At 41.9% G+C, this 25426-nt stretch overlaps 1 protein-coding gene across 10 annotated transcripts in view; it reads right to left on the reverse strand.

Annotated features, from left to right (window-relative positions):
• Positions 1-25426, reverse strand: part of PLEKHA7 (pleckstrin homology domain containing A7) — a 211191-nt gene that overhangs the window by 82326 nt on the left and 103439 nt on the right. For all 10 annotated transcript variants that reach the window (XR_014020499.1, XM_081280911.1, XM_081280908.1 and 7 more), the window contains one exon: positions 2692-2775. Coding sequence is in view for 8 of the 10 variants with exons in the window: in XM_081280911.1 (XP_081137037.1) it covers positions 2692-2775 (84 nt within the window). In the remaining 2 variants the exon portion in view is untranslated. The remainder of the gene's footprint in view (positions 1-2691; positions 2776-25426) is intronic.

The raw sequence follows: 25426 nt of genomic DNA on the forward strand, positions 1-25426 counted from the left end.
TCTGCTATCCTCACTCCCTTCAAAGACATGCTGAGAGGGCTGAGAGGTGGTCAGCATGGTGCTCTACAGCTAAGGACATAGGAGACAACCATCCAGACCCTTCTTCCTAATGACCTTGGGCTCCTCTCAGCAACTTCTGAGCTCCTTCCCATGAGACTACCCTTGTTCATCTTGACAAAACAGGTTTCAATTTAAACTTCCCAGGACTGAGGGGCTTTCCACAGACCCTACAGCAGGTTAGAGTCTCCTTTGATCAATTCCCACAAAGCTCTATGTTTCCTCTACCACAAATAATTCATCACATTTTTTATCTTGTCATTATCTATCTTCATAAGCTCCTTGCCAACAGGACCACATTTGTCTTGCTCCAGAGTCCAACACAGCCCCAACACAATTTAAGTTTATGAATAAGTGTGGAAATCTTCACATTTGTTTTCTTTCCTAACCCTTTGTCTCAATGCCTTAAGCACAACCTGCCTTTTACAAGGAATATCCGACTACCCAGTGCCACCCAACTCCTGAGATAATCAGATATACCCATGACATCCAGGAAATGGCCTCAGAAAGAAGGAACACCTTTTCCTTGGAAACTGGATGGAATTGAAATTAATTAGAGATATTCTGGCAGGGGAAAAAAAGCCTACCTACTACTCAGAAGTAGTGAAGAGATAGTTTTCTGTTAAGAATGAAGGGAAGAAGAAATGTTTGTGACAGAATTGTTTAGTGATGGAAGCCTATGCATCTCTAGCAGCTCTTATTGAAGTTGGTAACTTCCTGCACCAAGAGTTCTGATGGATTCTCCATTCAAACCTTATAAAGATGGGTGACTGTCTCACAAAGGGGACCGAATTCAAGGACCTCCTCTCTTCAGAATTCTATACACAAACTCATTTGGGGCTGAAATTTGAGGAATTTACTCTCTCATACAGAAGTTCTTTCTCCATGTAGGAGACAAGACAAACTTGACCTTCTACTACTCTCAACTACAGGATGAACATCACTTATTCAAAATGCTTAGAATTCAAAGTGTTTCAGATTTCAGAGTGTTTCAGATTTAGGAATATCTACATGGACTTTACCAGTTGAGCATACCTAATTCAAAAGTCGTAAAATCTGAAAAACTTTTTTTAATGTATTTCTTTTTAGTTACAGATTGACATAATACCTTTATTTTATTTCTTTTTATGTGGTGCTGAGGATTGAACCCAGTGCCTCACATGTGCTAGGCAAGCTGGTGACCCATGACACCAGCTCCCCAAAAAACTTTTTGAGTGCCAATATAATTCTCAAATTTTTCAATTTTGGAACATTTCAGATAAAGGATGCACAACCTGTAGTATTAAAGTCAGACACCGCCCCCCCCCAAGGCCCTGAGCCTGGCAGTCATGTCCCATGGACCACCATTACCAAAATAATTTACCAAGCAATCTCTGACAAAGTCAGAGGCTGGATTGCCTGAAGAGAACACCACATAAAGACAGCAGAGACCTTAAAATCTAGCCATCCTTGGATGGCATCTGGCTCTCTACTTCTAGCCATCTGACTTTGTACAAGTGACTTTTATTTTTTTTGATTCCCGGTATCTTCACCTCTAAAGAGCAAGGATGGTCAACCTCTCAGGATTACTGTATTACATGAAATATGCATGTAAAGCCTCCAGCACAGAGTAAACATGCAAGAAAAGTCAGTGTCATCACAATTATAGATTTCTAATTTTAAAAGTTCTGTAGGATAATGAATCTAAACTGAAAATACTATAGAGATAAAATTACTTGTTTTGAATTTACTTCAAAATAATCCAATGGGTGAAAGTGAGGGTATGGATGAAATAAAATTATGAGCACATTGGAGTTACTACCTTCTCTCAACTTTTATATGTTTAAATTTTTCCATAATTAAAAAATTCAAAAAAGTTAAGTACTAAGGCAGGAAAATACTACAAAAATATAAATGCTGATGGTTTATTTTAAGATCACATTTTATTTAAGTGACAGAACATAGGGAAAAATTCATTTAAAACTTAAAGCTAATATCCCTTTGCTTCTCAAAAATAAATATTTTCTTCAGATAGAATTGCCCCAGATGAGAAGGGAGCAGAACAACTTATGCACTTTTCTTGCCTTCATTTTTTGGGAAAACAATATGTGCTGCTCGAGTTGTACATGTATTTTTAAGTAGACAATCCCTGGTGACAGAATCCACCTCTGAGCAACTAGCCAGACATCAGCTGAAACTGAGCTGTGGAGCAGGAAAGTTCCCATGTTAGGAACAGAGCAGAAAGGATTCAAAATATTCAGGGATGGTGGTATCACCAGCCTCCTCACTTGCAGACCCCAGCTTTGGATTCTCATGAGGCTTACCTGTGAGGCTGACTCTCAGTGTGAGGTTATATTTATTCTCATACCAGATGAGTGGTCTAGTCAGAGCACAGCTAATATGTTAGATGATGCTTCAGGGGAAAGGCAACTTTTAAGAGGCTCTGACTGTACCAACCTCAGCATATCCCTATATCATCTCTCCTTTACCACATCATCCTCTGATAGAATTCTGGAGACTGAAAAATAAAATTCTTCCCACATTTCACATTGAATCAACAGACCCACTCCAATAGTCCAATAAGCTTTGTTCTAAGCAAATACCTTTAAGCCCCCAAACTCTGCCTGGATAAGAAGAATATATGAAAATACTTACTCTTCTTGAAGAATGAATTCACTATTTTCTGGAGAAAACTGTCCGGTCACAGGATGCCTGAATGCTGTGGTGTGCTGGTTATGGCTAGAGAGAGAGAGAGAGAGATGATGATGAATAGAAGTCATGTTAATGAAAGGATTACAAACACAACCAGTCAGTAACGTCTGGGGGACCCTTGGTCACTATCACTCCTCACAGAGTGAGGGAAGTGGGCCTTTTCTCTGAGGCATTTAATCTCTCAAATGCAGTTACATTGGAAAATCAAGAATTTCCAACTCAGGTGCCAAAGCCCACCTTAAAGACAAGGATTTTAATTCCAAGGAAGTCTTGACTTCAAGAGAAGATTGTGTATCTTGGAGACATTTCATGAAGTACTTACTCTAATACACTGAGGGGCTGAACAGCAAATTATTTTAAGATAGCATGAGCTAAAATAAGAATGAAGGGAAGTAGACGACACTTTCAACGGCTTATAACAACCATAAAGCAGGGAAAGTATTCTAAGAATTAACTTCCCGCCCAGAAAATTCTATCTCCTTAAAATTCTTCTCTCTACTACAAAATGTGTTCAGTTCAATGATGGGATAATAAACATTTGGGCATGTCTCTGCAACATGACCTGTGCAATTTCAACACTGGAGTTTCTATCACCCTTTTGAGGTTAGCAGGGATCAGCTTCCAAGCCAAGCTGACAGACACAACCAAAGTCTGTAGGTGTTTTGTATGTTGACAAAGGCCGCCTGGTTCTTTTAGGATGGAGGAGTGAGCTCTAGAGGCTGCTAGCTTGTTCCATGAATAAACTAAACTAACATCCTCTTTTCTTTATTTAAAAAAAAAAGTTTTTAAATTTCCAATCACAAAATCAGTTATTTTCAAAATTTTATAAAATATGAAAAGGAAAAAAAATCATCCATGATGTCCCCATCTGGAGATATAGCTGAGTATCTTCTTATGAGTTGTTTTTCTTTTTCTTTCTATTTAAAAAAAAATGGTGATATATATTTTCTCCCTGCATCTTATTAATGTAGAAAATATCCTATTTCATTAAGGCTTCTTTATTTGAAATGATTAAATAATAGTCTTACCATATGGATACAATTTTTTTTTCATATAACTATTCAAAAAGTGTCACTAGGCACATGTATGCCAGGCAGTGCTATAGTTGGTACTAGAGACACAAAGGGAACAAAAAAGTCCCAACTCCATGGTGCTTATATTTTAGATCATAGTCTTCTAATGCTGGACATTTGGGGTGCCTCCCCCACTGCTACTATAATCCATGCATCTTTGAGCATAGGCTTTTTATGAAACTCAAATTATTTCCTTGTGTTAAACTCCCAGAGATGAAATTATTGAACCAAAAGTCATGGTCACTTTTTAAACCTCTTAATACAGACAACCAAAATGCTTCTGTTAGGAAATTATTGCCATCTCCAAATTGAGCCCTGAGCCTCCCTGGAGATTAGTATGTCTAAATCAGCACAAAAGTTAAAAAAGAAAAGTTCTTGAGACCTATAAAGTTTTCTTTACTCTGCCCAGTGCCTAGGATAAGCTGGGCACTCAGGACTAGAGCAGCCTGGATCCTAATGAGCCAAAAGTGAAGCGGGGTTTTCCTGGCCCTCCCACCATGTGCCACCCCTACCACACCCTTACCCACCTATCCAACTACAGCTGGCCTCTCTTTCTGGGCTCCTACTCTCAAGTGAGCGCGTGGAATTCTATGACCTTATCTGGCAGGCAGCAGCCTGGTCTTTTCCTAAGAAAAGCAGCTTTCAGGGGTGAGTATCTGAGGTAAAGGATGAGAAGTAGGGCCCCCTTTAACACCTGTTTCAGAAATCCCTGCATCATGTTCAAGGGGTAGGCTTTATTTGCATCCACTTTCTTCTAGAGTCATTTCTACTCACTGGGGAACTTGAAAATGCAAATTATAATCTAATCCTGCCTCTTTTGAGAGAGAGAGAGAGAGAGAGAGAGAGAGAGAGAGAGAGAGAGAGAGAGAGAGAGAGCGCGCGCGCGCGCGCGCACCCTGGTTGTAATGGGAATAACAATAAAGCAGTAACACCAATATCCACTATTACCTCTAAAGGACTTTACAGTCTACAAAGCCTTCTCTTAACAGCTCAGTTGTTAACATCATGAACCCCCATCTTTATGAATGAAGAAACTGGGCTCAGAGAGATTAAATGATTTGCACAAAAAGCTTTTGTTGGGCTGGGGGATGCAGTTCAGTTGTAGAACACTTGTCTAGCATGCACAAAGTCCTAGGTTCAATCCCCAGTATACAGCTAAATAAATAAATAACTCTGTCAATAACTGATAAAACTGGGACATAAGTGCAGGTCCTCTAGTTTTTAATATCTTTTTTGCACAATAACTGGACATTTCCTTCCCTTAGGGATCTGTGCGGCTGGCAGCTTCTTGGACATGATCAGAAAGCCCTAAAGACCTGAGAAAAATAGCACCACTCACCACTATTCCCTGTTCCTATCTCCAGTTTTCCTCTTGGACCCAGTGCCAAAGTTTGGAGTGAAGACACTTGTGCAGCCCTCAGTAGCTACAAGATCAGTTGGTAAATCTCTAGTAGATGAGGACATGGAGCCAAGTTTTCTATGTGCCTGAAGCAGATCCATCCGCTGGTAACCACCCTGTCATACACACTATCTAACCTTCAAAGCAATTCCTGGGCTCCCCATCCCCAATCTGTATCTGCTTAAATAAGCTCAGAGCTTGGGTAAATGAATACTGAGCTGCAAGGCCTAGGCACTAAATTGAATTTTGCATTCTAACATTAGAAGGAAAATAATTTTTAAAAGTTGACCAAAAGAAAATATCTGCCATCTGATCAAATCTAGAGGCAGCTCCCCAAACTTTCTTCCCTAATATGGAAGCTGCCCTCTGTGCTAAAACATTCCTGGCCACGGTACCATCACCACCCTTCTGCGTTTTCAGCACGCTCACATTTGTCATCTTATTGGATCCTGGCAACTACTCACTAAGGTAGGTAGGACAGATATTTTTATTCCCATGATACCCATAAGAAAAACAAGGCTCCAGGTTATGGGACATTATTTGAACACTAAATTTTAAAAACGGGTGGAGGGGCGAAGTAATGACATAATGAGAAAATACGTGAGCCAACATAATACTTCCTGAACACTGAGGTTTTAAAATTTGATTATTTTTGATCAAGTACACCCAGCTTGCTAATGGAAGAGTTCCTGGATCAGCACTCTTTGAGCAACAGAACAGGAGTCAGGTCCCTGGGTTATTCCACTCAATCTTCCCAAATACCTCGTAGGGCAGGTTATGTATCATCACCAGGCCACAAGTGAGGAAGGTGAGACCCACAATGGGTAGGCAGCTTGCCCACAGCCACAGTCAACTTCTGGGTTCTTTCCACATCACCCATTTCTGAACTCTTTCCACTCCTCCAGGCTCACCCTTTCCAAACAAAGGTTGCCCATTAAACTCATTTAGATTCTGCAAGTCCTCTAGCTTTATTTGCTTTCTCTGACCCATTGGTCCTAAAGCCCCCAGTCTGCTCCATTTTCTGATTCTAAAATCCATGAAGAGTCTCATATCCTATCACCCTGTCTTAAGCACTTAGCAGGCACAGACACATCCCCTGAAATACCCGTTCTTAAACCTGAATTGCCACCTTGCTCCCTGGTAATACAGAGATGACCAGGATGGGAGCCAGATGACTGGTTTCAAAGGAGCACAGAAACTCTTTCTCTTCTATACAAGCCCTTCTGTTTCTCTTCAGGCTACTGAGAAAGCAATTTGGAAAATGAGGTAAAACACAATGTAGTCTTCAATTTCAATACCTGCTCTTCCAGAAATGGCCCCTCAAAGAAGCATGGCAGGCAATCTCATTGGAGAAGAACCAGGGAACACATATGAAGGTGGCAAGAAAGGATGGTCTCCATGAAGGCGGGCCATGGGTAACCATCCAGGTAAATAAGCACGCCTTCACAGGCCCAAGGACAGAGAAGGACTGGGTTAGGCCCTACAGAAGCCTGGCAGCAACACAAGAGACATGGTAACAAAATAAAGTAAGGACTAGGGAGAACTGGAATTTGAGCAACGTAAGAATTAATCTACAACCACAAACAAGGCTAGTCAGAATGTAAAGTCCCACAATTTCTTGCAGTGTTTTATCAAGACCAATTTTGTATTCACATAGATTTTGAGTCTAATGTGAACAGTGAGTCTGTTTGGTTAAACACGAAGGTTCCAATTACTTATTAAGATGTGTTTTTGGCGTGGAAGGAATTTCTGGAGTTGTGTGAATGATGTCCAACAGTGGCAGTCAGAGAACCCTGATAAGTCTGATTTTCTGACAGTAGTGGTATTTGCATGCTAGTGGGATGAGTCTGCTCTGTCAATACTAGCTCTTCTCTGGCCCAGGCTCTAAAGGGAAAAAAACAGCTTAAAATATAAGAGAAGGACTCTATTCAGGATCTTCTCATTAACATGCTCAGCAGAACTTACCTCTTGAACCTTCTCCTCAATGTGGCTCCCTGAACACTTAAAAAGAGTCACCTCGCAGGTTAAAGCCACATCCAGCACTGCCTCTAGGTGTGTAAGGCAAAGATTTACAATCTTTGTTCTAAATCCAAGTGTCTTGATAAAACTGAGAATTCTGCATAACCTAATAATATTCCAAGTTTGGGCTGAAAACTGGAAATTGAAACTTCAAGAACACAAGAAACTGTCTCTTCCTCTTCTTCAGCTAATTTAGGCCCCTCAATAATGACATAGCACCAGATGCAGTGGTACACACCTGTAACCTCAGCAACTTGAGAGACTGAAGCAGGAGGACTACAAGTTTAAGGCCAGCCTTGCTAAGTGAGACCTGTCTCAAAAAATAAAAACAGCTGGAGATGTAGCTCAGTGGTAAAAGTCGCCTAGGTTCAATCTCCAGTACCAAAAAAGATTAAAAAAAAAAAAAGTAGCAATCAACAGTTGAAATGGCATTGCCACACTCACTCAGCATTTCTTGAGCTCCTTTTGGTTTATTTTATTTAACGCTTTTACAAAATAGCTTGTTTAGTACAGTGTCACCATGGTTAATGTGGCATTGCTAAGGAAGCTGAGACTCTTACTAAAATGGTCTTTCAAATTAGCACTATTTTTTAGAAGTGTTAAGATTTTATAACAGCTGGCTGCATATGGGCATTCCTCTGGCAGGCCTTTCTTCCAGAAGCATGGGAATCAGGCCTTGCGAGCCAATGCATGGTCCCCATGCTCTCTCCAAGTAGAAGCTATCAACTCAGCACTACTTGACCTTCTTCAACATCTGCCCCTGCCAACAAATCAACCCAGAGCTCTGAGGCAGAAAATGTGGGTTCCAATAAGAGCAAACCACCCCCTCTCTGAGCCTCAGTCTTGCATTGGCAAACAGGGGACACAAATATTCCAAAGATTGTTGGAAGGTTACAATTACAGACATATATGAAGAAGTCTTATACAACATTTGACATATAGAAGGCACTCAGTGTTTGCTGAACCTGACTGTGCCTTGATTATGGCAATGACTGATAGACATCTAAATTTTTTTTTTAAGAGAGAGAGAGAGAGAGAATTTTTTAATATTTATTTTTTAGTTTTTTGGTGGACACAACATCTTTATTTTATTTTTATGTGGTGCTGAGGATCGAACCCAGCGCCCCGTGCATGCCAGGCCAGCGCGTTACCACTTGAGCCACATCCCCAGCCCAACATCTAAATTTTAACAAGGAAAAATAGAATGATCCTTCTTCCCCACAAACCCAAGATTCATCCAGGCTTCCCAATTTCCAGTAACAGTCCAGTGATAGTCACTATACAAAACCCTGGAGTCATCCTCTGTTCCTTTCTTTACCTTAACCTCCCTGTATAAGATGTATGCACATCCTATTGCCTTACTGACAAAACGTGCTTTGCATTCATCCACTTCTTTCCATCTCTACAGCTAGCACCCTGCTCATCTCTTGATTTGACGTGGCAACAGCTCCTAATTGTTCCTTCTGTTTCTACCTTGGCCTCTGTACCTTCACCAGAAGCCTGTTGGATCTTTACAAATACAAGTTAGATCATGTTGTTTTTCCTACATTAAACCTTACAACAGTGACACATGACACAGAGTAAAAATAAGCTTCTTACCTTGGCTTACAAAACATGAGATGACTTGCATCCTGCCTAGTCTCAGCATCATCATGTAACATCTTCCCCTGGCCCATCCTGCCCCAGCCACAGTGTCCTCCTTTTTGCTCCTTGAATACCACGCTCTTTGCTACCTAACATCCTTTATACCCAATGTCCTTTTAGCCTGGATGTTCTCCCCCCCCCCCCCCCGGCCCTCTCATAGCTCGTTCCTTGTCATTCAGACCTCAGCAAAATTATCACCATCAGCAAGCCCTTCCCGGCAGTCCCTTCATATTACATCACCCTTTTTTAGCTATTACTAGGTGTTATTTTTCTCACTGAGGTACGTGTGTGGTTACTGTTGGTCTCCCTGACTAGCACATGAATTCCATGAGAGCAAGACCCTTGATGTCTTTGCACTACTGTATCAGCCATAACAGCGCCTGGTACACAGAAGGGGCCCAAAAAAATGTCTGCCAAAAGAATGAATGAGAAAAAATTATGAAGACTCTTACCTTAAATTTGAGGTTATACCTAGAAGTGAGCCAGGAATCCTACAGAAATCTGAACTTAGGTAAAAGAGAGATGAGCCATCAGCCATCAGAATGCCAGAGGAAGGAAGAGTGAGACACCAACACACCACAAACACTTGATCCTTGGCACTCCTGAACTGCGTTACAAAATAATTTGTAGAAATTAGCCCTCCCCTGCAACTCCCCCTCACCCTTGCAAATGAATGTTAATACACTCAACAGAATTAAAGAATGGAATACAAACACCCTAGAGGAAATTACTGAGTGATTAAAAACAAAGAAGGATAACACAAACATCACCTCTCTCTCCCTTTTGTGAACCAGAGAGTTTGGGGTGTGAAGCCTACAATTTGGTGACTGATTATACACTCTAGTATTGCTCTCTACTTACTTTTCAGGCATTTTTTTCTCCTCCCCTCTTCCCAACCTTCTACTCCGCAGCTCCTGGAGGGTTGGGAGCAGCCACTCCTGTCACTGCAGCACAGGAATGGGAATGCCCATGCTGCGGCACCTGAACTCCTGCATTTCAAGAACCTAGGCACAAGGCCATGACACCTCCAGGGAGAGGCTGATAGCAGCTACCCAATGCATCACAGAGCCTTAGAGAGTAGGGGAGACAGGGGCCCATAGGCTCTAATGAAGGATCCTATCTTGGGCTAGGAGCCTCCACCAGCCCCCAGAGAGCATGGAGCAGACCACAACAGAGCCTGCCTGCTTCCACGCTATCCAGATCTGACTTATACTCCACACCAAACTATGCAGCAGTCAAACTATGCAGCAGCCAACTAGGCCCAGTTAGGCAAAGTAGGTCCAGCCAAACCCAGGCCCATAACCTGAAGGGCAGTCATCAACTGTCCTCCTTATTCAAAGGTGCCAAAAGGGGCAAAGCCAGGCATAAAGGAGTCACAAACTAACTGAATACCTCACAAAAAGGGAAGTCTGTACTTTCCAAATCCTGAACTTAACATACTGAAGTGTTCCAGCTGGGAATACTGGTGGATACCTGTAGTCCCAGTGGCTTCGGAGAGTAAGGCAGGAGGGCTTAGAAGTTCAAGGCCATCCTGAGCAATTTAGCAAGACCCTCAGCAACTCAGCAGAATTTTGTCTCAAAATAAAAAGGGCTGGAAATGTAGCTCAATGGTGAATCACCCCTGGATTCTATTCTCAATACCAAAACAAAAACAGATTGAAGTTTTCCAGCATAATTTGAAAAACTTTGTTTCATAGGTTTCTCCAGAGATTTTCAGATCCTCTCAGTGGCTAACTCATTTTGTGAAGGAGCTCCTCTGTCCCAGTAACCTGGGCTGCAAACTGCTTCCTGAGGTCCCACAGGTTCTCAATACCCAGGAAAAGATTAGAGTCAAAACTCTTCATAGAATGAGGAATCAACCCAGAGAGCCATTCCCCTAGCTTTTTCAAAAGGAAATTGGCAGAGAAACAATGTAATAAGAACCAAGTATCAGTTTTGTTCTTACCAACCAGTTCCAGGGCTTGAACAAATCACTCAATGTCTCTGGGCCCTCATTTCCTCATCTATAAATTGAAGGCATTAGACACCCAACCTGGAAGGGCCACATGAGGTTTCCACAAACCCTAAAAAGATCAGAGTTGCGCAGAATGGAGTTCAAATCCCAGCACTGCCACATACTGGCAGTGCATGACCTCCACTGGTGGTTTGTGTGTGTGTGTGTGTGTGTTACTCTGTGTCATGTGTGTGTGTGTGTGAGAGAGAGACAGAGAGAGAGAGAGAAGAGATAATTCTAACACTGCAAAGGTGTTGTAAAGAGTATTGATGATGTGCCCAGCCCACAGAAGACACTTCAATGCCTTCTATGTTTTCTTCCGCTAACTCTAAAACGGCACTCAGAGTTGTCTTTTCCCATGTTGCAAATTCCATCAATATTAGCCTATGACAGGACAGAGGCTCAAGAATACATTTTCTTCCATTTGCATTAAGACATAACACCCAGCACCCTGTTTAATTTCTACTTAAAGAACTTGCCTGCCAGGCAAAGTGACGTAAGGTCAACAGGCACCTGCCTTCAGTCCCACTTCTGTCCTTCATAGAGTTGAGTCCTATGGTTCAGAAAGTGCAGCCTAAAATAATCTGCCTCCCCAGTAGGCCCATCTGAGCCAGGGTCACACATTCTACAGAAGTTGTAAAACTTCAGGGAAAACACTTTCAACCTCAGAATACTCAGTTTTATGTTTCTGTTTAGCTCTTAAATAAGTCAGGTTCCTTAAGTGTAAAATGAGAAGGCTGAACCAAGTGCTGTAAAGATCTTCCATTTGGCTGTAACATTTTAAGACACCAAGGATCATCTCAAACTACTGCCATCCAAGGAGCCACAGATTGAAATTTAACGACACTATCTGTAACTGAAAACACAAAGAGATGGAAGCACAACGGTGGTTCTCCCCACTCTCACCGGCCAAGAGAATGTTCTCTGTACTAATATCAGGGAGGAATAGTTAAAGCTACTTTTGTCCTATTTATTCCTAATTAAATTGCACTGTTTTTTATTTAACTGCAGGCACTCCCAACCATCAAAAACTCTCTGTCTCTATCATTACTTGGCTTTTACAAATAAAAATATATTGCAGCAAACTGAACCCCTACAAAACCAGTTCAGGAGTAACCTGCTCTCTTGTTCTTTCTGGGAAATGCAGCAAACAGGCTCACTCTCTCTTTGAGCTCCCTGTTCAGAATCATGTCTTCTCCAGCCACAGCCTTATGAAATCCAGGTTCAAGTCACACAGGGAGGGAGACTCCCAGTCCCCCAGTTCTCTCTCAATTTCACTTCGTGAGCAGCTGCTTCCCAAGGTGTTACAAATCCAGCAGCCACTTGCTCCTGCTCATTCATTCTCCCTCCTCTTCACCCCCTACACAAAATCTGGCAACCAGGAAGGAACACAGTTCTAGCTCTGAGTCACTGCCTCACTGTGGCCACAGGGAGCACTGACTAGTGGTAAAGCAAGGCAGAAGCCCAATGCTTTTGTTCCAAAGAGACTGGTGGGGGTAGGCTGCTTCTCTAGAATCAAAAGCTAAGCAACAACCCAACTTCTAGCTCTGGGTTGAAATAAGCTCCCAAACAGAGCCTATCTTTGGTGGAGAAACAATGACTCTTTCATCAATATTTCACACTAGTCAGGACAGGGAAGGAGTTGAGCAGTTTACAAGCCACCATACTCACACACCCTGATGATTGTTTCATCACTACTTGGGATGGCTAAGGCTCTCTCAGCACCAATTTCATCATCTGGCTGTCATTCTCAAAAACAGGCATGGAAAGGAAAAGGGCAGAGGGGCCAGAAAGAGAAACTAAGGCACCAAACCCACAAATCTACATGGAGGCTTTTTTCATTGCAACCTACGTAGGTCTGTGAGTTACAATGTAGGTGATCAACAGAATATAATCACAGGGCAAAGACTAATGCTTTTGCAGCTATGTCCCAATGCTCAGTAGTGCCCAATATATCCTCACTGAATGAGAATGGGGGGAAAATTTTTGTTTGGAGTCTACTTAGGATGACAGTTTTACTAAAACTTGTTTCCATTATCACCATTAGTTTTTTCCTTTTAGAAATCTCTATATCCTTCATAATTCTAATACTGCCTATAGTGCAATATTAGGAATATCTCTATATAGAGAGATGGTTAATTGTGACACTAATGAAGCTCAAGTTTTAGAGCCCCCTCCAAGGTCCCAGGGAAGGGCTCTATCAACACACTTTTCTGTATAAACCTCAAGTCCCACAAAATATTGATCTGCCACAGCAAAATAGACAAATCAATGACTTGCAAACCTTCTCAACATATATTCTAAGGGAATTTGCTTTGATAAAACTTGTTTTAGCCCTAGAAGAAATATATCATGGCCAATAGATACATCCTAATCAATCAAAACTCAATTGCTATAAAGACTGGATTAGGTATAAGAGCACAAAATCCTTATGTGTTTAGCACTCTGAGTGCTTCGGGGGTAAACAATGATTAATCACCCCACTGAATAGAGGTTTATAATCCAATGGATAGACTGATATGAACATCAACAGATACATATTTCATATGTATAACACATGCACAATTGAAGTAGGTGCCAATAGAATTGCAAAGCCCATCCACTAGCTAGGCATCAATCAACCTGGTTAGCCCAATAACCCTAGAGGGTGTGCTATTTGCTCTATTTTGCAAATGAGAAAAATCAAGGTCTAAATTAGTCAAGAGCCTTTCCAAGACCACATAACCAAATCTACCCAACTCCAAATGGGGACGTTTTCTTAGTGCTGATACATGAGTCAATGACCACATGCTTTACAGATTCTCCAAAATGTCTGGGAGTCATGTAGGTTTCAGAGGTAGAGGAGCCACATCAGGTACCAGCAGAGGTTGGCAGGCTTCCAAGGCTCACACTCTAGGGAGTGGAGGAACAGGAAGTGCCAAGAGCTTATTCATCAGGTACCTAGGTATTAACCCTCATTCACCAGGCAACACCTTAGCAGGAATCAGTGACAGCTACTTGGGAGTAAGAAGGGGCCACATGAGAGCAGTGACCCTGAAGTGCTGCCTCCAAACTCCCTGGTCCTGCTTTCCTTGTTGCCAGATGAATTGTGCTACAGCACAGTTCTGGTTCCATTATCTCCTACCCACACACCCTCCATGGCCACCCATTGCTGAAGCCTCCTTATCTCTTACCACTTCTCTATACCCCTGGGTCCTGCCAAATTTATCTGTCCACCAGTCATCTGCCTTTTCTACCCCTGAGCTTTGACTCCTGTTGTCCTCCTCCCTCATGAATTCTGCCCAATCTTCCAGGCCCCTTCTCTTCCAAGTGGCCCTTCCTGATCACTCCAGGCCACTCTAATTTTTTCCCTCTTCAACATTCTCAGCACCAAAGGCTTATATTCCTCATAAGCCATATATTCTTCCAACTCTTTGCATGTTATTTTCTGAAAATTATTTACATGTTACAGAAGGGTATAAACTAAAAAGCATTTCCCTTTTCTGCCTCTAATTCAGTGTCAATCCCAGAGTCAGCTTCCTTTACCAGATGCTTGTGTTGTTTTGGGGGTTTTACATTTATGAGATTTCTATGCATTTAAAATTCTATACACACATAAATGAAATACCTACAGAAGTAGAATAAAACTGTAATGTTATACAATTTGCTTTTGATTTTACTTATCATGGGCTCCTTCTCCAAATCTATATGCAAAGGTGAACATAGCAGCTCCCCTAGTGCCCCCACACCTCCCAGAGTAGCCCTTCAAGAGAGATGAACCAGGAGCTCATCCCATATGCCAGCCTACCCCCATTTGTATCAGATATTTCAAATGATGATTTATAAATTGTCCCCCAAATAAATTTTATTTGTGCTATATAGATGTTTAAAATTCAGCCAAAGTTTGAAAGTAGAAATTTTTCACATAAAAATCCAGCTCATTTTGGAAAAACAAAAACTGTAGAAACACTGGGCCCAATGAGAAGTAGAATGAACCTTTTGGTTCACTGAAGTCCCCACTACTTCCTACTGATTCCAAATGTTGAGATGAACACCTAGTGCTACTTATCATCACTCCCACATTTCTAATTTTCTTACAGTAATTTCTTCATACCCACATATCAGTCATACTGGGAAAAAAATATAAATGGGGTGTTATGAGTATTTTAAAAGCAAATTAGAGCACATACTTGCAGGCTACTAAGCCTCTATACACATTTGAGTTTTGCAACCCCCATCTTGTACCCACACCACTCATTTTAGAGAAAACATTCCTTTTAGGAAGAAGATTGTTTCAAGAGCAAAGATTTTAGGCTGGAGATGTAGCCTAGAGATAGAGTGCTTGCCTTGCATGCATGAGGCCCTGGTTTCAATCCTAGCATCACAAAAAAAAAGTAAAGGTTTCTTGAATTAGAGTAAGAATTAAAGGGAGATGGCACAAAATTGGTCAGGAGTTTTCCTTCTCACAAAAAATCTTAGAAAAATCTTCCCAACAACTAAGCAAGTACACCTACCCTTTGGCTTCCCTGCCTGGGCTCCCAAAGAGGCAAAACTCACACCACAACTCTTCCTTCCAGACACTGAAAAATCCTGAAAGGCACTATAAGTAGTGCCATCCCTAAAGAATCCAAAGGAAGAAAGGTGCCAGTGCATGCAGCCTTGACAGACACCCAAAGGGGCTCTGACAGTAGGTAGGGGCTCCAGAAGAACATCTGACCCAGTACTGCCTAGGACCAGATCACAGACCTCCCTAAACAACCCCCAAAATGCAAAGCCCAAGCCCTGGAATCCAGGCCTCAACAGCCCCTCACATCACATATAAGGAAACCGCTCTGGAAAACAATCATAAAAAGGTGCTTCTGTCTTTTTAAAATAATTGTTTTAACTGGGTGTTTAGGAGAAATCCTACGTGACTCATAATTAGCTCAGCACAGTGGCACACACCTGTAATCTCAGCAAATTAGGAGGCTAAAGCAGGAGGATCAAAAGTTCAAGACCATCCTGGGCAACTTAGTGAAACCCTGTCTCAGAAAAGAAAAGAATTACAGTAGATGGGGTAGAGAGAGAAGAAGGGAGGGGAGAGGAGGGGAGGGGGGATAGTAGAGGATAGGAAAGGCAGCAGAATACGACACTAGTATGGCAATATGTAAATCAGTGGATGTGTAACCGATGTGATTCTGCAATCTGTATACGGGGTAAAAATGGGAGTTCATAACCCACTGGAATCAAAGTGTGAAATATGATATGTCAAGAACTATGTAATGTTTTGAACAACCAACAATAAAAATTTTAAAAAAAACTTCACAAAAAAAGAAAAAAGAAAAGAAAAAAAAGGGTTGGGGAGGTAGCTCAGTGGTCAAGTACCCATGGGTTCAATCCCCACTACTGCCAAAACAAAAGGCTCATAATTACTCTATGATCAGACCTGAAACCTATTGCTTTACTCGCCCCCCCACAACAATAATGAGTAACATCAGTGTATCTGTACATTCATTTAACAAATATTTGAGAGCAGACTAGAGTCCAATCCCACAATATCTTACACCTGAAAGGTGAGTAACTGAGAAGAGGGAAGGGGGTATGGAGAAATTCAGTCTCTATATTCTGCTAAAGGTGAACAAAAGGGCAGAGTTATTCAGATTTTCAAATTCATGAATGATAATCTGTCTTCTTAGTCAAGAGCTATAAATTCTTAGTCAGTTTATGAAGCCAACTTGAGACCTATTTTCTCACAGAGGGTAATCCTTGCTTTCTCCAAATCATAATATTGAGAGTTTTAGAGCTGAAAATGACTCAGAGCTGGCCTCATCCAATCTCTGTTTTGTAGATGAGGAAACTAGGGCTTGGAAAGATTAAGAGAATTGCTGGAGGTCATGGGTATTACTGAACCATAAATTAAAACTAGGTCCTGAAAACAAGGGTCAAGGGGGGCGGGGAATCATACATCGTTTTAAAGTTAATTTCCTTCCTTAAATAAAATCCATCTTCTAGTAAAGAATTTCCACAAGCAAACATTAAAAAAAAATTTAGAGCTGGGAATCCCTGCGTCCAGCCAAAGGACCTTGTACAGAAATTCAGGATCCTTGGTCTGGATTTGAGTGGCCTATTAAAATCCCCTAGGGGAGAAGCCATATGAAGACAGAGGCAGATACTGGAGGAACACATACATAGCCAGGGTATGCCAAGAAATGCCAGCAGTCACCAGAAGCACAGAGACACACTGGGTTAGAACCAACCCACTTAACACTTTGATTTGGGATTTCTGGCCTCCAGAACTGGAAGAGAATGAATTTCTGTTGTTTTAAGTCACCCAGTTTATGACAATTTGTTATGTCATCCCTAGGAAACTAACACAGAATCTGTATTAGTTTAGTGGCCTTAATTTACTACAAACCCACTTAGTTAACAATGTGGAAAAACTGTCCCAAGGGCCACTAGGACCTTAGACTCAGTTAATACTAGAGTCGAAAACAAGGGACATAAAATGTTTTTCAATTCTAAACTGATCAGACACCAACCAAATATTGCTTCCATTTCTGGGAACCACATCTACAGATCAGAGTAGAAAGCTGGCGTAAGCCCAGGGGAGATGGGCCAGGCCTAGAAAGGCTCAAATGAATCAAAGCCACATTCACTGAAGGAACTGGAGTTTGATGGCCTCAGTAGGCTCAGGGCACACAACTGCTACCTTCATCTCTGAAGCACTATCAAGAAGCAGAGCTATTTTATTTGTTTCCTGAGGTCCAAGAGTTGAACTAGGATCTGTGTGTGGATGGAGCCATTGGGAAGCATATTTTTCAAGAATTAAGTGTCAACAACCATCACATTAGCTGGATGCATTCTATTGGTGGAAGTTTCTAAGTCCAAGCCAAAAAAAACACCTGGCCAGGATGTTGATAATAAAAGAACACAGCCCCCAGGCCTGTAATCTGTAGAGATGGCCATATGTTCCGCTCCAGCTCTGTGTATCTATGAATCCATGAAATACACCTATGCAGCAATTACATGAGTCCAGAGAAGTCTGAAATACATGAGTAAGATGTAAATACCCTGAGCATGAAGAGAAGCCTGTTGTGGGAAAGTAAAAGCAAAGTGCTGTCCAGAGCAATGGCTGAGAATCTATAGCCAGGCAGGTCCCAGGGACCTGGCAGCAAGAGCAGATGGTCACCGCCTACCACAGAGGCTATTTAAGGTTCTTCAAGCCCTTTCTCACAGGAGGCTTAGAAACTACAATTGACAATTTCTATGTCAAGATTTTCTCATTACTTTTTTTTTTTAATAAACATTATCATGTATTTCTCACAGTCCTGGAGGCTGGGAAGTCCAATATCAAGGTGCCCGCAGATTCAGTGTCTGGTGAGAACCCGTTCCTCATAGTACCTCTTGCTGCTTTCCTGATATGGTGGAAGGGGCAAACAACTCCCTAATGCCCCTTTTATAAGGGCACCAATCCCTTTCATTTTTCAAGTTTTCTCTTCCAGGCACACAGCTTTAATATTCCAGTTAATGACCAGGACCCATTAACAGACCACTGGAACTGCGACAAAAGTAATAGTCACCATTTCCTGAATACCTACTGTAACAACTATTCAAGATGTTTGTGTGTGTTGTGTGTTTGCCTCTGATGTACTGTCTCTAATGGTCACTTCAAAACCATAAGGTATTATCATCTTAGGAAACTGAAGCATAAGAGAGGTTAAATCATCTGTCCACGGCTACACAGCTGGAAAGATTTAGAATTCCCACTAGAAAGCCAAACTCTTCTCCTGCATCACGATGTTTCCTCTGTGTCTTACTGGGGGTATTTCAATTGTTTAAGGTAAGTAATACCAGACAGGTAGAAAGGAGACAAGTGGCGTTCCCTCTTAGACTTGTCACCTCATCTATAAAGTAGGAAAAGGTTGGAGATGATAAACTCAGGGAGCTCTTCCAGTCCTGAGAAGTTGTGACATTGAGGCAGGACCACTCTAGAACCCACTACAAGGAGGACACAGACAGTAATATTTCCCATGCTGCTTCAAAGTCAGAGCAGTAACAGAAGGAGGAAATCAAGAGCAGGCACAAAGTCAGCTGCATGACCTCAAAGGCAGGTGTGCAGTGCACAGTGACCCACATAAATCCTGACCTTTAAGCACTTTACTCGATAAACTGGGGCGTGCTGTAAAGTATCAGCACACAGATCTGAGGGCTCTCTGCACCCAGAGCCCAGGAGACATCTGTGAGGAATTAAAGCATAGGGTCTTTGTTTGGAAAAGAGTTACCAGGGTGTAAGAGGTAAAGCTCCAGTGGGAGGAGCTTCCTGAAGCTGTTTTCCCCACAATCTTCAACACACCCTGCTCCAGACCTCCTATTTCCCAACTGTCTCCTCCAAGAGTCTCCTAGCAATGCTATTGACAGAGCTTAGGGACTCCAGAGACCCAAGAGATGGGGAGGGGGAGTCTGCTAAGGGTCTGAGGTACTTCATACCCCGCTGAGGGGAAGGACTCCGGACATCAAGTCAGGGAGGGGCTCCCTCTGCCTATCTCACTTCCAGAAAATGGCAAAATGGGATGATTCTGGAAACCCGCCCAGTCAAACTAGTTTCCTCTTCAATTTCCTAGTGATGCCCTTTCAGGAAGGGAGTCCCAGCTTGAGGAACAGGGCAGGAAGAAGGTGCCTGACCCACAGAACCCCAAGTACCAGGAGTTTCCAGTAAGAGCACGCCACTGAGCCTACGGAAAATATCCTGATATACCTTTCTGGTTTTATACTAGTATTTCTTTCTTTTCTTTTTCTTTTAGGTCTTTCACAGAGACAGGGGTAAAACAGGAGAGAGGAAGGGGTAGGAGACAAGCACCAAGCTCAGTTAAAAGAGTCTGGAGCCAGAACTGGGTTCCAATAACAATTGTGTCCAACAGTGTACGTTCATAGATACTTTCTAAATCATGCCTGACATCAGGAGGTGAACCACAGGATAGATACTCTTGAGGGGGTCTCTTCTCCCTAAAGAAAACCTGCCAGCTCCCCATAGCCCTAACAGAGGACCCACCATGCCAGTGTGCTGGACTCTCCTGCAGATACCAAAAACTGGAAGCATGGGTAATGGATATGAAATCAAGTAAGATAAATGAGAGGTATCTATAACAGTGACATCAGTGAGCTTGTCATATGATATAGTCTAGGCTTTATCTCAGGAGGTAGGTATTATTATCTCCATTTTATAGATGGGGAATCAGAACCATTAAGGGGTTTGTGACTATTATACAGTTAAATAGGGGCAGAGCCAGGATTCAAACCCAGGCCTTTAGATTGCAGAGTTGTGGTCAAAGGTTGGACTACTCCCAGTGAAGACAAACATGACAAAATCAGTTCCTTTACATTTCCAAGGTAAGAAGAAAGCTCTATTACGGAGGATTTATAGACGTTACTAGGTTCTCCAACTTCTGAAAATAAACCCCCAGGCCCCCACATCCCTATCTGGAAGTCCCAGTACTCTGGCATGGGTACTGACTGGAAACCTGCAGGTTAGATACCAGAACTTGCTGATGATCTTTAACCTTTGAAGGCCATGTAAAGAAACCGGGAGTGCAAAGCATCCTTGCCTCTGCACCATCCACCTGTCCTGTGCACCTCTTACTTTGGAGAGAGTTGCACATCACTGATTCTGAATCACATATTTAAACTGTGTTTTTCCAAATCCAGACCCAATTCCCCAGCGTCAAATTGTGTCAGTGGGGAGGGATGCAGACTGCAGTGTGAGAGTGCTCACTGAATCGCATTCTCTGCTAGTGATGGTATCTGATGCATGTTAAACACCTCCCTGCAAATCCTCAAGTGTCTATTAATCAGTGAACCAAGAATACAGAGGGCACCAAGGAAAATCTGCCATTGCAGGGGAAAAGGCAGATTGTTAGAGGCCTCCTTACTGATGCACAAAGCCAAGGTGGTGATAATATCAGCCCAATCATTGAGACACTTTGATCCACTGGCCACAAAGCAAGATAATAAAAGAGTTCCCAATTCAAAAGGGATACTGGCTGAACCAAGGAGAGAATTGACCAAAATTGTTTAAAATAGAAACTTGGGCCAAGTGCAGTAGTACAAACCTATTGTCCCAGCTTCTCAGGACAGAGACTGAGGCAGGAGAATTGCTTGAACCAAGGATCTTGAGACTAGCATGGGCAACACAGTGAGATTCTGTTATGGTTTGGATAGATGTCACCCAAACGCTCATGTGTAAGACAAAGCAAGAAGGTTTAGTGGTAAAATGATTGAGTTATGAGAGCCTTAACCCAATCAGTGAATTAATCCCCTAACAGGGATAAACTAATTAGTAACTATAGGCAAGGTAGGGTGTGTGGCGGAAGGCATGCCTTTGGTGTATATATTTTGTCTTTTGTTGAGCAGAGATCTCTCTCTGCTTCAGGGAGACCAAGTAAGAAACCACTTTCCTTTGCCTCCCCTTTTCACCCCTATGTTCTACCTCAGGCCCCAAGGAATGGAGTCAGCAGTCTAAGGACTAAGACTCTGAAACCATGAGCCCCCAAATAAAATTTTCTTCCTTTAACTATTCTTGTCAGGTCTTTTGGTCATAGTGGTGAAAAAGCAGACTAAAACAGACTCAATTATTCATTCATTCATAAATTAATTAATAGCAAATAAGTAAATAAGATGAAAAAAGTAAGATGGAAAAATCATTTGCTCTTACAGAACTTTAATTTTTCCCTTACTGTAAAATAGCCCAAGAATACTATCAGATCTCTGGTTCACAAGAATAAGCAAGATCCATAATGATTCCCAAGGTTCTGCCTACCTGCTTTTTTATGCTATTCTCCTCCCTGGGAAAAGCTCACGCCCCTAAATCTGTCTCTGAGTGTTGCCTACTCTTCAGTCCCAGATCCTTAAATCCAGTTGTCTACAGGACACTTCTATCACAATGTCCTCTAGGCACAATTACATCACATATCCAAACTATTACCCATCTTTTATTTCCCATCTTGGTGAATGTTACCACCATTTAATGATTTTCTACCAGGGGTATTTGGAAGAATGGCACTGACATTTTTCTTATCACAACAACCGGGGGTGAAGGACATTTAGTGAGCAGGAGGCCCAGGATGATAAACAATACCATCCCACACAATGAAAATCTGTCCCTCCAAAATATCAACAGTAACGCCAACTAGGACTTGGAAGCTAACCTACATCTTTCCCTCACTCCTCATCCATCTTCAAGACTAGTCAACTCTACTTCCTACATCCCCAGTCTGGTCCATCCTCTCCCTCCCTACAACCACATTGGGATGACCACACTGGTCTTAAAGTCACCCTCCTATACCACTCACCCATTCCCAACTCACTTTCTTTTTTAAAATTCTTTTTTTTTTTTTTAACTATGGATTGAACCCATAGTTCAATCCATTGAGCCATATCTCCAGTCATTTTTCATTTTTATTTTAAGACAATGTCTCACTAAGTTGCTGAAAGTCTTGCTATATTGCCAAGGCTGGCCTCAAACTTGATCCTCCTGCCTCAGCTTCCACAGTCAAGTTGTGGAGATTATAGACACACACTTACCACACCTGGCCCTAATTCACTTTCTGTAATTCTCCCACAGCTATCTGTAAGACTTCTAAACTTGGAAGTTGTGCCACTCCTTGGATTAAAATCCAACAGCTCCCTCCCCTACTGCATTACAGCTTAAACCCAAGCTGACAAACAATGCCCTTTGTCTCTTCCCTGCCTCAGGGTTCAGCACTCTTACAGGGATACCCAGGTTGCGGGTGCCTCAGTATCTTTGCACACACAATTCTCTTTTATTGAAGGCTGGGTCCCTATTTCTTTAGCTATCTTCTATTTGTCCTTCAAGACAAATGCAAGGGTCACCTTGTTCTAGAAGCCTTCCCTGACACCATCCTGAGTTAAGGGCCTGCTTGTGCACAGTGGGATCACATTTACTGCCTATTTTGATAATTGCTGCCATGCTTACTCTGCCTCTGTTGGCTCAGAGCATCACATACAATGTAAGCTAAACAAATAGCCAATGAATTAGAATTTACAGCTTATAAAGCACTGACAGCTGACAATAACCTGAAAAGGTAGTTACTGTCATTATTACCGTTTTATGGAGGAAATAAAGTCTCTTACCCCAGGTTTAATACGACTGACTAAGGGAGGGAACTAAGACTTGAATCTGGTTCTCTGATGGCAAATTCTTTGCTGTTTGTCACAACACCATCCTACATGAAAGGTTACAGAATAGACATCCAGGTGGGTGCGGGAGACATCATCATCCTGTGTTCCTTAGACCTCACTGCAGACAGCTCCGGAAAACCCATCACATTACCCAGCTGCACCCCACTATCCTATACCCCAATCATACTGTGCAGAAACCTTAAAGCCTACCAAAGAGCCTGGTTTTACTGTCAGAAAGCCACACTCTACCAGCATGCAGCATGATGGCTCAGTATGCTGACTGGGTGCGGGGAGGGATGGGATTGTGGAGGACTGGTGATAAGTGGCAGCATTCAAAGTTGCCATGCATTAAGTTCCCACTGCTTTAAAGGGGCTACCCCACAGAGAAGGTGTTTCCTGCAAGACTTCTGAATGCCTGTGAGGGGAGGGGCCAGGGGGGGAGGCAGAAAGCAATCTGTCCTGCTGTGCCATTTTCTGAGAGTTTTCATGAGCACCTCACATATGCCATTTTGCTTCAGGAACACAAAGCAATTAGAAATGGGGCTTCAGACTTTATGGCTGTAATGGTGACTGCAGTGGTGAGCATTCCCTTGTACACACACACATTTGGCTCAAATGTGAATTTAAAAGGTGATTAAGGAAATATGCAGTTTGGTAAGGTAAGCCTCTCTGGGAGTAAGTAAAATGACAAATGCTCGTTTCAGGGCTCTGGGTGGCAATCACTACCCACTTCCATGATGTATTCAGACATCACCATGACAACCAAGGAAAGGCTTCCTTCCTCTGTGGCAAAGACAATAGAAATTTTAATTAAGGCCATTCATTTTTTTTTCCTGACTGATAGAAGAAAACATCTACAAAATGTTACCCAGAAATACATGACCAGGAACACTTTGAGAATTCAAAAATATTTTTGCTGCTTTCCGTGGAGTCACAAGACTCGCCCTACATTCCCACAGCGCACTCTCCCACCCTCTCCACAGCTCGAATTTTATAGATCTCATAAATTCAGACTTGTCTGGATCTTTTATCAAACATTATAAAACTAGGTAAACATTCCAATTTAATTTTCTGACTATGATTGAGAACAGGAATTTTAGTCATTTTTATTTCAGTCATAAAATTCAAAATGTCTGGTACATTTTCATAAGTACTTTCATAAATTCTCACATAGCTCACGATTAGACCTTAGTGTTCAGTGACCTTTGGACAGGAGCAAATTTAGATTTGAATACCAGCACTGTACCCTGTGTGACCTTGGGTGAGTTACTTAACCTTTCTGAGATTTTGTTTACTTGACTGGAGGACAGAAGTAGTAACTCCTAGTTTGGCGCATTACAAGGAAAAGCCGTGGTGACCATGACATACCAATACTTTGCCAGTTCAATAGAAAGTTATTAATAATAGCAGCAAGTTATTATTATTACTCTTTTTTTTTTTCCTGAAAGAATTAAAAAAGGCCCGTCTACTCTTCCTAGGAAATGTCTCTGGCATGGGTTGGTTCCTGTTCCTTCTCACAGTCTTAAACTCAGGCTCCTGACCTCTCTTACCTGGACTACCCCCTAAATGGCCTCCCTGATTCTAGACTCTGCTCTCTCTAGTTCACAGTGCTCATGGCCACCCAGACCAACATCCAGACCTACAGTGGTCACTCTGCTCTGTATAAACCTTCAATAGGACTTTCATAGGGAAAAACATGGATTTACTGAAAAGCATTTTCAAAAGCTAAATGAACAGAGAGCTGGGAAATGCCAATGTGGTAAAAAATGGTGATTCTTCCCTAAATTAATCTATAAGTTCAATGTGAAACCAATCGCAATCTCTTAGTGTTTCATGGATCATTGTAAAATGATCTTCAACTCTAAATGAAAGAGCAAAAGGACAAGAAGAATCAAAAACATTTCCATTACTGCAAAAATTTCTACTGGACACTGTTATTCCAGAATTAACAATTTTTTTTTTGCTCCAGTGGGTTTTCCTTTAGGGAAATGTGGTAAATATAAACTAAAATTTAACATAAAAATAGTAGGAGACAAAATATTTTCATAAAATAACAATAGGTAACCTCTGATTGGAATGAAGAAAACTGGGTAATTTTCTCTGCTAACCTAGTGCAGACATGAGGTCAGAGAATAAGAAGGTGAAGAAGAAAAGCAGATTGGAAGAAAGATAATAATCCTTACTAAGTGCTGCTGTTTCAAGTGCTGTGCTACGTACCTTCCATATGATTTGCGACTTCTGAATGTAAAGTATGTAAAGCAGGTAGGACCATTTCTAAGAAAGATTAGGAAAACCTTAAGAAGTGTGAGTGATTTGCCTAAAGGCAAAGATCTCTCATAAGCGGTAAACTGGGAACTGAACCTTGATCTCTGGGGTTTCTCTGCCTACCATACTTGT

The sequence above is a fragment of the Spermophilus citellus genome, assembly GCF_964194105.1.
Source record: "Spermophilus citellus genome assembly, chromosome: 2".
In the NCBI taxonomy this organism is placed as follows: Eukaryota; Metazoa; Chordata; class Mammalia; order Rodentia; family Sciuridae; genus Spermophilus; species Spermophilus citellus.